Source organism: Sphaerodactylus townsendi, linkage group LG13 (assembly GCF_021028975.2).
Source record: "Sphaerodactylus townsendi isolate TG3544 linkage group LG13, MPM_Stown_v2.3, whole genome shotgun sequence".
Lineage (NCBI taxonomy): Eukaryota > Metazoa > Chordata > Lepidosauria > Squamata > Sphaerodactylidae > Sphaerodactylus > Sphaerodactylus townsendi.
Genome location: NC_059437.1, coordinates 23438093 through 23455191, shown reverse-complemented (window position 1 = coordinate 23455191; position 17099 = coordinate 23438093). Strand labels below are relative to the sequence as shown.

The 17099-nt window shown below is 43.8% G+C and overlaps 1 protein-coding gene across 1 annotated transcript in view; it reads right to left on the bottom strand.

Annotated features, from left to right (window-relative positions):
- IL1RAPL2 (interleukin 1 receptor accessory protein like 2) overlaps positions 1 to 17099 on the bottom strand; it is a 552812-nt gene that overhangs the window by 241330 nt on the left and 294383 nt on the right. The window contains exon 3 of the mRNA XM_048514525.1: positions 15490 to 15763. Within this exon, the coding sequence (XP_048370482.1) occupies positions 15490 to 15763 (274 nt within the window). The remainder of the gene's footprint in view (positions 1 to 15489; positions 15764 to 17099) is intronic.

The window sequence follows — 17099 nt, the reverse complement described above, 5'->3', positions numbered from 1 at the left end:
TTGTCTACTCTGACTAAATGAGTTGCTACGTGGTGGTTACGACTTGATCCCTGGTCTCATTTCCTTTGACAGAGTTTTGTAGTACCTTAAACAGTAGTTGACATATTGTGACATTTATTATGTTAGAATTCACTGTGTTAGTCTTAAAGGAGCCACAAGAATCTTGGTTTTTTCACCACTGCAGGCTGGCATGGCTAACCTACGCAAAAGAGTTTCCCTGATTACCCCACCACCACCACCACCACCACCACCACCACCACACACACTTTCTTACAACTTCTTCCCAGCAGTTGAAAGGATTTTCACTTACTCAACCTTTATATGGAAACAATTACTGCATATCTCTTGCAGTTACTAAAAATATCGCAGCTGCACTAAAAATTTGAGCTACTGACTGCTAATATAATTTGCTATCTAAAATATGTATGCACTGTTTTTTCCCAGAGCAATGAATGTTCTTTCTTTAATGTATTTTAATTATTGTTGTATTATTTTGCCTAAAAGTTTATGAGCTATATAGAATCCCTTGAATAGAGTTAGACTGCATGGCTATTGTTCTGGAATTTTCTATGAGCAGACACTTCCCATACTTAGAATTACATGACTGCTGTATACTGTAGGACAAGGCAAAACAGAGAGCTAGCATGGTGTGGTGGTTAAGAGCAGTGGACTAATCTAATTTGGACAAGTGGGTTTGATTCCCCACTCATCCACATGATCAACAGACTCATCTAGTGAACTGGATTTGTTCCCCCACTCCTACACATGAAGCCAGCTGGATGATCTGGGCTAGTTACAATTCTCTCAGAACTCTCTCAGCCTCAGATACCTCACAAGGTGTCTGTTGAGAGAAGAGGAAGGAAAGGAGGCTGTTAGACTCTTTGAGACTCCTTACTGGAGAGAAAGGCATAAATCCCAACTCTTCTTCTCTTCTTCTCCACTCCAGGATTTGGGAGCTAATGCTATGTTGGCACCAACTCTTGCCCTAGTTTTGTGTTGTTCCATGACTATTGGAGATCAAACCTGCCCAGGTGGCACAGAGGTACATACATTCCAGGCTCCAGAGATGGAGCTCTGATTTCTTGCTGTCCAAGCTTCCTGTTCACTGATATATCTTCTCCTCAGCATTATTATGAGAAAATTTTACATAAAGTGGGTGGACAAATCGTGTGGAACTTCTGGCTCCTAATTAGCACAGTGCCAGAAGAGTAACAATCAGGTAAAAGCGATCTACGTTATCTGTCCTGTCACATAGTGCAGTATCCATACAAACTCCCCTTGGCTGCTCTGGCTATAAACTCCACAATAGTAAAATTAGGATCACGTCTCTGCAAGACGCAACTTTTCTTTTCAAATATGTTTCTTCTATTGAGCTATAACTATAAATCACAGCAACCGGCACACCTCTCTATCAGCGGTCAATTAAAATTCTTGTCTGATTTTTGAGAGCAGAATTACTGATGCATGGCCCATTTTTGAAAATTTCGGAATTGCACACAGCATGCTGTACTCCCACAGTTTGCCACAGTCGCTTCAGTTCATTTGTATCGCCAGGGACTTCTTGCCTGGAGCAAACGAAGCACTATCCTTGCACCAAAGTTCCAGGCACAATGACAAAGCAAGGCAGGAGTTCCATGCAACTGGAAGTGACAAACCAACTCCGACATCCCTTGGGGCACAGGAGAGCTTCCTACTGCCCAGGCTTCCAAGAGGTCTGGGCACATCGACAGGAACTTTGAGTGGGGAGAGCAAGCACAACACCCTCGGGAGGAGTAGAAGTCTCTCCTGCAGCAGGTTCCTGTGAAGGTCAGGCATGACTAGTGATGAGATAAAGCACCCTTCCCATTGAAACACTTCGCTTGGGTGCTCAGAAGGTCTTAGACTGTATTCTCTCAGAGAGGCCTTAGTGAGCACACTATGCTGGAACAACAAAATGCATCCAGTCTCTACCAATCCTTCACATGAATCTATCATTACTTTAGATTACCCTCCAGGTGCACATGCCCCTACTTTTTCCTGCATTTCTTGCAATCTGCCTCAGTCTCTTTCATTTGCTCTCTCTTTCTGCAGTGTTTCTGTAATCTTCATGTACTACAACCATATGGCACTGTCACACTCGCTGCCTTTTGAGGTTACAATGCAAGTTTATCTTTAAAAAGAAGCAGCAGCAAATTACCAACACTCTCCCCGGGAAGCATCTGATAAAATGCTCAGAAAAATATCCCATTGACCAATCAGGTTAAATATAATCAGAGAAATGTCACTACCAGCAAATGCAAAAGTTTAGCATGGATGTTAGTTTTGACATCTCATCCCCTTGAGACATCTCCATGGTTCAGTTATCAGCAATATAATTCCCAGGAAGGCAACAGAGAAGGCAGAAGAGGATTCCACACAAGTATTCTTTCCATGAAGTTGCTACAGAAAAAAAATTACTTTAAAACAATTGTATATGCATCCAGTTATTATTGTGCACCTATATGATAATTGGATCACATTAATTTCTTATGTTTTTCATCTGAGGGACATTGCACATTCCTCATGGGCAGCAAATGCAGAGAAAATTATGCAGATTAAGAGAAACCATGCCAATGTGCTTGATTTGCATGATTTATGCCAGTCACAGAATTCAGTTTGATTTGACACCACATTTGGGTTCTAAGCACAAATCAGGACCTTAGCACAGATCTGTTTATTTTATATGTTACCACGATTTGCAGTCAAAATGGATTTCCAAACTGCTTATGGAAAAGGGAAAAAAACATTAATGCCATGAATGTTCAGTATTGTGAGGAGGGGATTCTGGTCTAAGCTGGACAATGGCCGCTAGAAACTGAATTGAGGAGAGCTTGCAGCTGGACCAAGACCCCACTCTCATCAAAATCCCCCTGACCTTTTTGATTCAGTATTTTGACCAGATTAGCCATCTTTTTGACTAAAATGCAAATGAGCAAATGAAGCCCCCTAACATGGAGTCAGATCCACTGATCCATTTAACCCAACATCATCTACCCAGACTGGCAGGGGCTCTCACAGCCCCACACAGGTTTTGGCAGGAGGTGATGCCCTGACCTGGGTAGCCGAGGCTAGCCTGATCTTATCAGATCTCAAAGCTAAGAAGGGTCAGCCCTGGCAGCTATTTGGATGGGGAGACCTCCAAGGACTACCAGGGTTTGCCGCAGAGGCAGTCAATGGCAAACCATCTCTGAATGTCTCTTGCCTTGAAAACCACATTAGGGGTCACTGTTAAGTCAGATGTGCCTTAGAAGCAAAAACAAAAAATGATCACCTAAATTGGCTTTAGAACACAATGACTTCCAAGCAACTTCTACTAAGGTTGCCAACCTTCAGGTGGGAACTGGAGACTCCCCAGAATTACAACTGATCTCCAGATGACAGAGATCAGCACTCCCAGAGCAAATGGCCGGTGCTTTGGAAGGTGGATTCTATGATATTATACCCAGCTGAGGTCCATCCTTTCCCCAAACTCTATTCTCAAATCTCTGGGAGTTTCCCTATCCAAAGAAGGTAACCCTAATTTCTACTACTCGTTTCCCCCCAAAAAGGGACTTGAGTCTCATTGTATAAGGGGGAGTGTTTAGGAACACTGGGGAGGGGAGATTGTTGCTATAGAATATAATTGTTTAACTGACTCTTTCTTTTGTAGACCCTACTCAGAAGCACCCTATTTTCTTTGCCTGCCAGAAGGTCCTCCATATCCAGGCATATGAGAGTCTTGAGATCACGATGATCTGAAATATCTGCTCCCCCCCCCCCCTTTATTTTATTTTGTAATACCTGGCCTGATGAAGAGTTCTGTGGAACTCAAAAACTTGCACAATGTTACATGTCATTGGGTTGGTTCTAATAAAGTGAGGTGGTTTTTTTTTAGCTTTGAGGCCTTTACTTTTAGACCAGCATCCTTCCTGCCTCCCAAGATCTGCACTAGAGACTGAACTTGGCCTTTCTGGAAACAAAGCATGCACTTGAATGCCTGAGCCATAGGCCCTGAATTCTAACTTCTTACCTGGAACTTTACCAATATTTGACAGCCTGATTTGCAACTGTATCAGGACGTAGCCTGATACAAAGCAGTCTTTGCTGCAAACCAGGTGTTAGAATCACAAGGCAAGACAAAACCCGTAGTTATTCTTCTTTCCAGAGACTGCGTCCAGTGGCAATGAAGTGCAATGTTCTTGCGAACTGCAAGGAGTACTATCTTAGCAATCCCTCCGGGGCTGAGGTTAGCAGCAAATCAACTTCCTTCTTAGCTGAAGCTGTGGTTTTCCTTCCAATTTAGGAGAGCAAATTTCACATCTGTGTTTTTGTTCTCTAAGCAGATTCCTGTCCTTATCTACGTAACTGACAGACCAAAGACTCTAGATAGTCACCCACCTGTGGCAAACCTAAACATACCTCCTTTTGGATATCCTATCAGTTTTTGCTCTGTCCAAAATTACATTTTTAGATAAGGTTCAGGCAAAGGTGTGTGACCTGGTGCCATGATTACTTGAGAAATCAGTTCCATGCCTCTTACAGAACCTAATGAGGCCCACAGATATGACATTCCTTGGTTCAATTACTCAGAGCTTGGGGCTGATTGATACATACATGTGTATCATGCAGGGTTTTTTTTAAAATGCACTTCATTAGTACATAGCTGAAGCCAGTCTAGCTTTTACTTTTTCCACAGAAACTGTGATCTTTGCTCACACATACTGCAAAGGGAAACCCACAGATTTATGGGCAGGATGAGCTACTTGGAACCCAGCTCCAATTGAAGCACTCATTCACCCTATCTGAATTGAAGCACTCATTCACACTGGGAGCCAGCATGGTGTAGTGGTTAAGAGCAGGTGGATTCTTCTCTGGAGAACTGAGTTTCATTCCCCATCCTTCCACCTGAGTGGCAGAGGCTTATCTGGTTCACCTGATGTGATTCTGCACTCCTACATCCTAGTCACAGTTCTTCAGAACTCTCTCAGTCCCACCTTCCTCACAAGAGGAAGGAAAAGGTGGGATATAAGTCCAAACTCTTCTTCTCCTCTTTTTATTTTAAAAATGGTGTTTTTCAAATGTCTGAGTTCCACTTATCAAACTAGGGAAGGTCCCCCCTGGCCCCTGCAGGTGGGATGGGGAATCCAGGTTGGGAAGCGTCTTGAGATTTGGAGATGGAGCTTGGGGAAGACAGCAACCTCACTGGAGTCCAATGCCACAGAGTCCATTCCCTGCAGAATTCATTTTCTGCAGGGGAATTGATCTCTGTTGTCTGGAGATGAGCTGTAATTCCACAGGATCCCCAAGTCCCACCTGGAGGCTGACATCCCTAAGCTCTGTTTGTAGAACAGGAAATTAACTTCTACTTTTAGGACAAAATTGTAACTATGGCCACTCCCCTAAATATTCTTTGACCTGTCCAGTTCTGTTTGCTCACAATTCTTCCATGAAGAATGTGGATTTTCCAGTGCCTTATCAAGCTTGTGATGTTAGCCCCAGTACCTGTGAGTGCAATGAGATGTCTAAAGGGCATAAGATGTAACTCGTGCATTTCTTTATTGATGGCATGTTGCTAGATGTAGGCAAAAGTTTCTGATTCTATTATGTGTTTCTGGACTAACCTACAGAGATACGTTAGGAGCTGGCAACAAATTTCTGCCTGTTTTGAGGAAAATATTGATTTTCCCATTGATGTTCTTGAACATTTGTATGGGGCTGCCATACAAATGTTCAAGAACATCAATGGGAAAATCAATATTTTCCTTAAAACAGGCAGAAATTTGTTGCCAGCCCCTAACTTATCTCTGTAGGTTAGTCCAGAAACACATAATAGAATCAGAAACTTTTGCCTACATCTAGCAGTGTAGATTCAGATGACTCTCCTTAGAAGAACTTTTCGATGGAGAATAATGGGGCCCCATAAAATTGAACCTCCTGACCCAGTTTTACCAAACTGTGGGTGGGGGGAGAAGGTTGTAAGGAAAATCACCAGCAGATCTGGTGCCCTTACCTCAAAAAATCACCCCCCTTGTAAAGAAGTCCTGATAGTTTTCTCATGTTAGGAAAATTTTCTCTGCGTGATTCTCACCTCTGACATAGGTCAATGTTACATCAATGTGGGGAGTGTTTTGGGGGGCTTGGGGGGATAGATATACCCAAGATAGATGTACCCAAGTTTGAGGAAGACTGGGTCAGGGGTCCAATTTTATGGGACCTCCTTTTTTCCACTGGAAACAATAGAGAATGGATGGGGGCACCCTGTTCGGGGGCCAATAAAATTAGATCCCTGACCCAATCTTGGGGGGTCTTTCTAAGAAGAGTCACTTGAAGCTACATTGAAAATTTGGTGCGTCTAGATTTTTTTGGATTTGCGTTTGCAACTCCATTGAAATGGTGCCTTTTTTCAGTTTGGCATATCCGAATGCATACCACTAGTGAGCAATATATTTTACCTATGAAGGTCTCTGGACTACACCATTAAAGTGCACACATACATCCATATGCTACAACAAATGTTAGCTGTTTCAAATTTACATTTGATATCAAGCCAATTACAGAAGATACCTTCTTCCCTAGTACTCTGCATGAAACATTTCAATCTAGAGTGAATCTTTGCAGCTGATTTGTTAAATTCTTGAAAAATAAGGCCTTGTACTAAAAATGCTGACAGCCTTAAACTACAGTAACATCAGCAGGCAGCAGAAGATTAATGGCATATCGACACTGAGCAGAATGCATTACTTTCTGTATTCTTCCCTGAAATGTCAGGGCACCCATGTTGCGCCTGTTAACTTGGCCCATGTTGTGACACAAGGTTGCATTGATTATTGGGAGATCTGAATCAGAACCAGGCAGTGAATTATGTTCAGCTGACATCAACACTATGCACTCTTCTACAGTCATGACAAAAAGTTACTCTGGGAATTGAATCGACCTGGGACTCTGGGAATTGAATCGACCTGGTTGATTTCACGACCTGGGACCCAGACTAGTGTGCTATATGGTTCTCATGGGCTAGGGTTGTCAGTTCTGGGGTGGGAAATACCTGAAGATTTTGTGGGGTGGAGACTGGGGGCAATATATGAGGAAGGAAGAGACATCAATGAGACAGGCAGCCACATCCAAAGACATTGGTGGCAGGATGTGGTGCTGCTGCAGCACTCCCTCACTGTCTCCAAGAAAGCTTGCTGGCAGTGCGGGGAGCAAAAACAGCATGAAAACCAACCCCTGCCACCAAAAAGCCCTCCATAGGGTTTAAGGGACACTGTAAGTCCAAAGGCCCTGTGCTCCTGGCCCTTAACCCTGTGTTGGAACTGACTGACATCAACTCCACCTATGGAAATGCCCTGGCCTGCCCACTGCCCTATGCCAGCATCCAACTGGGATGCCAGTGCAGTGTTTCTGTGGTCTGGACTTCCGGGTTTTTCACTGGCAGGGCTGAGGGAAGGGTGGTTGCCAGTTCATCTGTCTCCTCTGCTGGGATAAGCCCTTTCCCCCCCCCCCACTGTTGCCCTGCCCTTTTCACCCCGCTTTATTGGACAATGGATTCAAACAGGGTTTTTTGCAATACGTGGTGGCAGATGCCAACAGCTATGTGTGTGCGTCTTCAGCAGTGTGTCCAGACCAAAAGACAGGCCAAGCAATCAGAAAGGTCTGTCAGCAAGGTCAAACCTCTGAAAGGGCTAATCCAGTCAACAGGGCATTTGGAAGCCTCATGGACATGTCCTTGAACACCACACCCTGCCAAAGGTGATGCAGCACAAAGAATCTGGGAAACACCCTGCCACAGCTCTGCATTTCCTTTCCTATAAATCTACCACCTCCTTTGAGACAACTGTTCTTTCCTTGACTCCCCCTCCCCCCCATGCCTCAGCCAAATTTGCATACCACACCTGGACAGAGACTCTTAAAAGAAACTCTGCCCAAGCCATTAAGTCTACCCCTGATTTAATCTAGATAATTGGCTCTAATGTCCCGGGATTTAGAAATCTGTAGATAAACTGTTAATCAGTTCAACCCAGCTATTCCAGCATGGAAATCCAAGAAATTGAGGAAGGGAGCTCCCTGCTCTCACCCTAGACTATGTTCTGGGGTATAAAAGTACAGTTCACCCCAAGCTCAGGGCTCTCTTTTTACTAGTCTGAACCTCCCTTGCATCCAGATAGTTTTGAGCCATGATATATCGTCCTTCTTTTGGATTCACATGCTGGCCATCTGAATCCTTGCCTCCTTCAGGAACTCCTCATCTGAACCTAGGTAACATGTAAGCCTCCGCTACTCACCTCCTAATCTTTCATCCAAACCTATTTTTCCCCTCTGCTTATATCTCTTAGGAACTGCTGTGTAAGCCTCTTTATGTCTTGCTGTATGACTGTTTCTACCAAACCTATAAAAACATTTAATTTTACTTTGGTTTCCTTGTGTTCTCTGTAGAACGTTTCAAGGCCATTTTCTGGAAGAATTGTTGTTAAAGATCCCCTCGCTAGCCTACCTCTCGCTGCCAAGCCAAGTCATTCCCCACCGCTATTTTGGAACGTTCTTACTGTTGAGCTAGTGTAACACCACCCTTTGGATGTGGTTGATAATGCCATAGAATTCACCTTCCAAAGAAGCCATTTTCTCCAGGGGAATTTCTTTCAGTTGCCTGGAGATCAGCTATAACAGCAGAGATCTCCAAGTACCACTATCACAGGCTCAGGTTTCCATGCCCACTGCAGTCCTACAAGGGAACAATGGTGTGTATATCAACTGCAATCAGCAAGCAGAACAAAATTGGCTACAGCTTCTAAAAATACTAACTCTGACTTTCTCCTTCTGCCTTGCCAAATGAGAAATGCCTGCTGGACTTCATGGTCTAGCACAGTGGTGGCGAACCTTTGGCACTCCAGATGTTATGGACTACAATTCCCATCAGCCCCTGCCAGCATGGCCAATTGGAGTGGCTGATGGGAATTGTAGTCCATAACATCTGGAGTGCCAAAGGTTCGCCACCACGGGTCTAGCATCTCCAGCTCCAGCAGCTAACAACAGAATTTAAGCTAGTAATATTCCAGGTCTAGGTCTGCAATCTCAGACTTCCCTGCCCCTCTACTTTCTCCAGAGCTGGTATGCACATAATCAAATCCAGATTGATTTCAATGGCAGTATCTGGTTAATTGTATATCAATGAGATCTAAGAGTGTCTAACCTTGCTAACCTTTCCCCCACATCCCAGCATTCTATTTTCTACTTTTGCTTTTCAAACATGTTTTAAAAGCATCATAACATAGTAACAAAGAATAGGAAAAAAAGAACACAAGAAAGGGAATAATAATAAAACCCAAAGAAAGAGAGCCCCCCAGAAAAAGTGAAAATCTAGAGAATGAAAGAGTGATAAAGCAGAAGAGAATTTCTAAAAGCCAAACAGCTGACACACATGTTACTGACACTGGATTGTATCAGAGCTAGTGTGTCAACCCCCCCCCCCTCAAGTTCACCTGTCAAATTGAAGGTCTCCAAAAGTTGTTGGCGAGAGACTGTCTTCCCCAATGCCAGCAACTGCCCAGCAATCACTCCTTTCAGTAATGTGTCGCAGAGAGCTCCCAAAGGTTCATTTGCTCAAAGCGTCATCTTCCCCAGAACTGTCTACTGTTGCTAACCAGATGTTTTTGAGAAACCAACAAACATTTCACAAGCTGCCTCCACTATGACATACACATCATTTGCATATGAAGATTACCTTCCAGCCTTTGACCATTCTCTCCTTCTCCATTACTCCCTCAAGCTGCTCCTAAGATTCTAAGAAGCTTACTCTAGAAACCCTCAAGACATGTTTTACTTGATCAACATGCATGTACAGTGAAGAAAAAATACCAACCCATGTATGACATGGAAGATCCCAGTTTTCAAAATATTGAAGGAAAAATGGAAAAGGCAGGGGTGGCCATAAGGGAAGGTTGGCAGAGGCTGTGTGACCCACTTGCAGAGCCTGTGTGACCCACTATGGGGACTCAATCCATAGGCTGAGAAACACTGGTTTAGGGAACACGTAAGAATTAGGTGCAGTGGCGTTCAGGGACATGGGTTAACTCATTACTAATTTGAGTATTTAGCAAAGGTTCATGGGTATGTTGTTGAATGATCACCATAACTTGAAAAGATAGTCCAAGGCACTGACCTGGGAGATCAGGAATGTGGCCCTGTCCCCCTGCTTTTAGCAGGCACAGTCCTGCCTTAGACTATTTTTTTACGTTATTGTTGGCATGCTCACCATAATTGGAAAAGATAGTTCAAGGCAGGACGGGCCTGCTAAAAGAAGAGTGATGGGGCCACGTCCCTGATCTCCAAGCAAACCAGGGGGTGGGGCTGAGGGAGACCCAAAATCTGCATGCTCTGCAGGTGGGCGGGGCCAGGGCATCCCCGGCAGCAGGGACATGTGGGGGCGGGGCACCTAGGGGCCGCCCAGAGGAAGCTTTGTTTCTGGGTGCCATTGGGACCCTGAACACCTCTGATCAGGTGCTGATGGAAAAGGAAAATGTGTACCTAGGGCTGCCAACATCTACAGCCTGCAGTTTTCCAAGAATTGCAAGTGATGTCTAGACTGCAGGCATCAGTTGCCCTGGAGAAAAATAGCAGCTTCAAAGTGTGGGCTGTATGGCATCATATCGCTTCCTTCCCCTAACTCCACCCTTTTCAGGCTGTGCTCCCAAATCATGATGGCACCTCAAAGTTTTCCACAATGGTCAAGTAGGTGCCCTTGAGAGCTGATGATCCTTAATGTATGCTGATTGCAAGCCATATGAGTTACAAATTTATGTCAGCAAATACCTCGACCCCAAGGAGGACACCATCTGATCAATCCTCATGTGGACATCACTGTACATAACCAATAGATTACTTTTCTAGCAAAATGAGATGCCGGGGTTTGTAGCCTGGAGGCTGGACAGTCAACTAACCAGACATCAAAGGGGAAGAGACCATTGCCCAGAATGAGAAGCCAGGTGAACAGTAGTGGCTTTATAGGGTAAAATGGGACTTGACTGGATCTTTGGTGCTGGGCAGGGAGATATAGTATCACGTTGCAGCCAACTATAGTAATTCTGCTGCAGCACAGCCATATTCAGGTCATCATATCCCACTTGCAAGCTACCGAGATGTAGCACAGAGTAAACTGCCCTGCTACGGTTCAGCACCCCAACGTCCTAGAGAAGAGAACTGTAGAAAAAATCAATTACGTGCTAATTCCAACCAAACCCATTGCAAACTTATGAAATATACACAGTGGTTACAGTTGAAATAACAACCAAAAAAATCTCTCACGTAAAGAGACCCATAGGAGATGCAATGATGGACAGAGGTCATGGCAGTGCCATGACCTCCACACTTTCATTTGTTCACTTGTCAGTATCTTCGCCCTTCAGCAGAGGTGGGCTGGATTGGAAGCATGCACAGCATTTATAGACCTCTTTGCATTTTAAAGTTCTCTTGAGCTCAGTTAAAGACACGCTCAATTCATTTTAAAAGAAAATCGCATGACCTTCTCAGTCTCCAGCGTGTGTGTTTAGAAGTACTTTTACGCTTGTTAAATAGGCCCCATTCAGTGACGCATTAAAACACATCCTTCATTCAGAGCACCAAATCAAACCCATCAACCTCAACTTAAGCAGCTGCATTTGGGCCAATTTAGGACCAGCTGTGGCCAGTGGCCTGTGCTCGTCCAGGAAGGGGTAGGGAAACTGGGTCAACATATACCATGTGCCAATAATCTGCTTTGATGCAAAAGGTGGTCACTTTCCACACTTGTACAAAAGTTTCCAGCCTGACCAGGGTAAGAAATCTTCATGTATGTGCAGAATGTGGCAAGTTTTGTGTGCATGGCAAGGGGGGTGGGGGAGGCATATAGATCTAATTGTTGGTTCGCAGACCACTGAATAGAATGTATCTCCCCTGTGGAGTTGGTGGTATAGTGAACTTAACAATGGGCTTAACTCATCAGCCATAAAGGATTTTGTAGGTTGCAAAAGCAATGGCAGTTCACATGTACCACAGAGCACTCACTGGAAGAATGCATTAATGCCCAGCAGTTACAGCAGTGCTCACCAATATTCAAAGTCACCCAATCTATGTTGCCACTGTAGCTGCAGCAGAATGGTCAGAAGCTTCATGTGTCACAGTAACAACGGTGGTATTGTGCATAAGGAAGTTAGGAATCAGTTTTTTGGAACTCTTGACCTGAAAACAGTCATGATAATTTTGTTCTCTTTCTCTCATCAAAAAACTTTGCCAGCTTTTTTGACTACACATTCAAGAGAAAATTCTTCCTTGGAATGCACCATCATATTCAGCTGTGTCCATGTGTGATGCAAGGACATAAGTAAGGGTGTTTTTTTCTCAGGTTCAACCCCCCCCCCCATTACATGTCCAAAGCTCCGCCCACCCATTTGTGGCTTTTTTGTATTTTTAGTGTTTTTTCCAATTTTGTGGCCTGCAGAGGGTGCAGTTTTTAGGCTAGCAGCACCAAAATCACAGGGGTTTGTTGGGAGACTCTTCTGATAGTACCACCCAGGTTTGGTGAGGTTTGGTTCAGGGAGTCCAAAGTTATGGACTCCTAAAGGGGTTGTTTCCAATGAGAGCTAATAGAAGATGGGGGCTACACCTTTGAGGGTCCACAACTTTGGACCCCCTGAACCAAACTTCACCAAACCTGGGTGATATCATCAAAAAACTCTCCTAAAGATACCCTGGAAGTTTGGTGCTGCTAGCTTAACAATTGCACCCCTGACAGCAGGCACCCCCAAAATTTCCCCAGATTCTCCTTTTAAATCCACCCACTTCGACATGGATTTAAAGGGAGAATCTGAGGTCCCCAGATTAAAAATTGAATGTGATGCTGTTTCAGGGTGGTGGATAATCCACCCCAAAATGGCATCACTTTCAATGTTGTTTTAACTGGGGACCTCAGATTCTTTCTTTACGATGGATTTAAAAGGAGAATCTGAGCTCCCTAGTCTAAACACCATTGAAAGTGATGCTGCTTGGGGGTGGATACCAGCATCACAGTGGCTGCCCATGGGAGGGGTTTATGTGCAAAACTCAGATTTTGCACTGGGCTCCATTTTCCCTAGCTATGCCTGCCTGGCCTCAGAAAGCTGCTTTTATAAGCACTGTGGCTGGGGGCGGGGCTTGGGGGAGGCGTGGTCATGCCCCCAGGGGTGGGTGGGACGTGGCCCAGCCCCCCGAGCCCTCCCCTAAAGATCTACACCTACGTCACTGGTGTGATGTGTGTGTGTGTTAGTGACATCAGGTCACTTCTAACTTAAAGCAACCCTATGAATTAATGTCCTCCAAAATGTCTGTCATTAACAGCCTTGCTCAGGTCTTGTGGATCGAGGGCCATGGCTTCCTTTATAGAGTCAATCCATCTCATGTTGGGTCTTCCTCTTTTCCAGCAGCATGAGATCCTAATAACGCATCATTTACTGTGGCATGTAAACTAATGCCTTGTAATCTGTACTGATGTGCATCAATGCACCATGCAGGTGGGACTCTGAAGCAAAAATAAGGAGCACAAATATGGCAAATGCAAGTAAGAATCCTCATCTCAGTTGTATGGAGAGCAAAGCAAAGCAAATGCAATTTAAAAGACACAGAGTACAGCTTAACCTCAAACAAACTGAAGCTTTAGTACTGTTACATGTTTGAATATATCTGAAATGAACTGACAGTTTTGGTTTTCTTGATCCTGCTATTGTGTCATTCCAACTCATTTTATTTATCTGTTTTATCTAACAGAAATATACAGTCATTAACCCCAGCCTTGTATGTGGCTCTGCAGTTTTAGTAGTTGGGGCAGGCAATCATCAGCAAAACCACTATAAGTACCTAGCACTGTGCGTTCTCACAGTCATACCCCATTACCCTCTGACTCTCTCTTTCCTGCACACTTTCTGTTTACTCTTTATATATACTTTCCTCTCACAGCCTCCTATTCCTTTATAGCCTCCCGACTGTCAAAATTTAGACTGCTGTGCCTTTGGAGTGGGGTCCCATCTTTTTGCTAGCGTTTTACTGTGAAGAATTACACAGTGTAGTTCCAGGTTGTTTTTTCTCCTCCGGCCCCACAAAAGGCCAAGCACCTGCAAGTGACTTGATGAAGCAGAGGAACACAGGTGATGATGGGTGGGAGAAGAAGGGGCCATTTTGCCTGCTGCGCTGTCCATCAAAATCAGTCCTGAGCTGCTTGCATAGACACAGGGAAAGATCCTGGGTCCTGTACCATTTAGGTCTCAAGAGCAAAAGCAGCTGGGAATTCTGCACAAATCAACACCTAGGGTTCAACTGCCTTTGCCCCTATCACCAGTCCAGGTTAATTCAGATCCAGATGCTACAGTCACTTAACTTTAAAAAAGAAAACCTTTCAGCAGAAACTCTCACAAATCTACATTGTATTGCATATCTACACTCTCGGGCCCTTCTCCCACAAATCCCTGAAAATGTTTCTAAAACCTTTTCATTCCCACCCTTCACAATGATTTGTGTCCGTACTTACTCCCTCCAAAGAATTCCTGGTAGCCATTTTGTGATTTTTGCCTTTCCTTTGGAGTTTGTTGTGGAATTGCTGCTTCAGCACTTCAAAGCAGGGTGCTGCAATTCTCTGTGACTTCTAACCTCCATCCTTCAAAAATTACCCCCTCCCCAACTGAGCAAACTCTGCTCAAATGCTTCAAAATGCTCTCAAAACAGGTGAGGGTCAAGGAGTAGGCTCACAAAATGGTGTTCATGAGGAAATGCAGGGAAGACTTGGGAAACATCTTAAAAGGATCACACAGGCAGATTAAGTCATTTTGAAAATGTTTCAACTAAAGAATCATTTTAAAAGGGCATTCATTAAAACATTTTGAGACTAAAAATGTTTTTGAGGTAAAAACAATGAGGAACTCCATGGAGGAAACATTTTATCTCCTGCCTCAAAATGTCTTAACGTGTCTGTGTGGAAAGGGGCTCAGCTAAACCACCATGGCTTGGTTCCTAGGAACTAGTTGTGTGCATGCTAGATAGTCTCTGATGAGGAGCCAGCTTCCTCTTCAGCTAAAGCTTCCATTTGTACAAGATCAAGAGTTTTCAATTGGTCCTTCTACAAATGGAAGTGCTAGAGAAAGGGGAAAAAACACACTCTGCGACAGAGACCATCTCATGGTCACAGAGCACATGTATGTCACTGGTGCTACACTACATAAATTAAACAGATAGAACCCCACTAATACAATTTAGTTCTTTAGCAAAATGCAGATGATGTGGCCATCTTGTTGAATCTAAGCAGAGGAATTCCTGTAGATTTGGGTGTGGAGTCTTTGTAAATACCTGTATGTAAGATCTCCTACTATCACAGCCTTGAGCTCCATAAAGACAAAAAAAGGAGAATACATGTGTAATTGTTGTTATCATACTTGCATTTCTGAACTTTAAATTTAGGATCTGCTTCAGAATCTAGAGTTGTTACAGCAAAACACGCACCTTAGCACACAGGTGTAGAACCCACTGTCTTGAACCTCCGCTGCATGAAACCATATTGAATCGTCATCTTTACTCATCCTAACTTCAGAGAAGATGATGGGCTCTTCTAAGTCTCCTCTATTTTTATACCACATGAGTCGAAGGCCTGTGCTTTGAGCCATGCTGTAGTTCGTCCTGATATAGCTGTAGAAAAGGGCACATTTCATCCGGACTGGTTCACCTGCCAAAGCCATGTATTTCTTGAGATCCACTAACCAATCGATACAACCGTCAACTGAAAGAAAAAGAAAAAGAAGAATTATTGGGGAGAAATGCCTAACATAGGAATCAAGTTGGTGATGTAAAGTAACTATGCCAATTTACACAGAATGTGGGTGAATTGTGGGCTGTTTCACTTCAGACAGCAGGTGTGAGGTAAAGGTAATAGTTAACGCAAGGTCCTAATGTGTAGCAAGGTAGAATGTCATATTATGTTATTATTATTTATTCTGTTTCTCATGGGCTTGGGCAGCTTACAATGTTTCAACATTTAACGTATCAAAGCAATAATGTCTATCGAATACATCATTTCTATAAACTCAATCAAATACAATAGATTAAATACAATTTAAAATCACACTTAAAATCTAATATAGATCGTGATAAAAACTATTCCTCACTGAGGGAAGAGGTGGACTGGTTGGAATGGGAAAGCCAGGATGAAACCATGGCTGCCTCAATCATATGCTTGGTGGAACAGCTCTGTCTTACAGGACCTGTGGAATTGCATCAGGTCCCGCAGGGCCCTAGTCTCACTAGCTAGAGAATTCTACCAGGACAGAAACAGGGCCAAAAAATCCCTGGTCCTGGTTGAGGCTAGTCAGACATCTTTCAGGCCAGGGACCATTAATAGGTTTTCATTTTCTGACTGTAATGATCTCTGGAGGACATAGTAGGAAGATAGTCCCACACTGGCCCCAAACCATGAAGGTTTTTGTGCATCATTACTAGAACCTTGAACTCATGGAGATAAAAGGAAATGTTTGCTTTATCTCTCTTCCTAATGTAACATAACAGACTGGTCATTTAACTTGCTGGGAAAGTTAACACTAGGCAGCTGGGCTGCATGAAGAGTCAGGGCCTAGCCCCACTGTTCCACCACTGCTGCAGATGCCTTAAGCCACAACAGTGATTGGTGGCAGGTCACTGCTTCTATCATCAGAGAGAGTGACTAACACCATAACTGGTGCTACTGGCAGGATCTGTGCTAAAAGTCCCCTGCAATATTCAATAGCAGCTTGATTCATTCCTAGGCCATGAAAACTTCCCAGTCTGCTTCCATTAGTTTACTGTCCTCATGGACTTTGTTGCATGAAAAAAATATGACTCTCCCTCACCTGCTGTCTAAAGTGGTATCACCCCCTCCTTTTGTTTAAGATTCTCTGGCAAGGCCTGAGCTAAGAGAAGACTCCATCCAATTTCAGTTTCATTACTGCTCAAAAATACTTCCAATTGCCGCTATGTTTCTAACCATAGTTTATCATGCATCAGAGGCATTCACTAGTCTCCACATGAAGCTTGGCCCAATGGCTCCAGAGAACTATCAATCCCTGAGTGAACAAGGGTCAAGC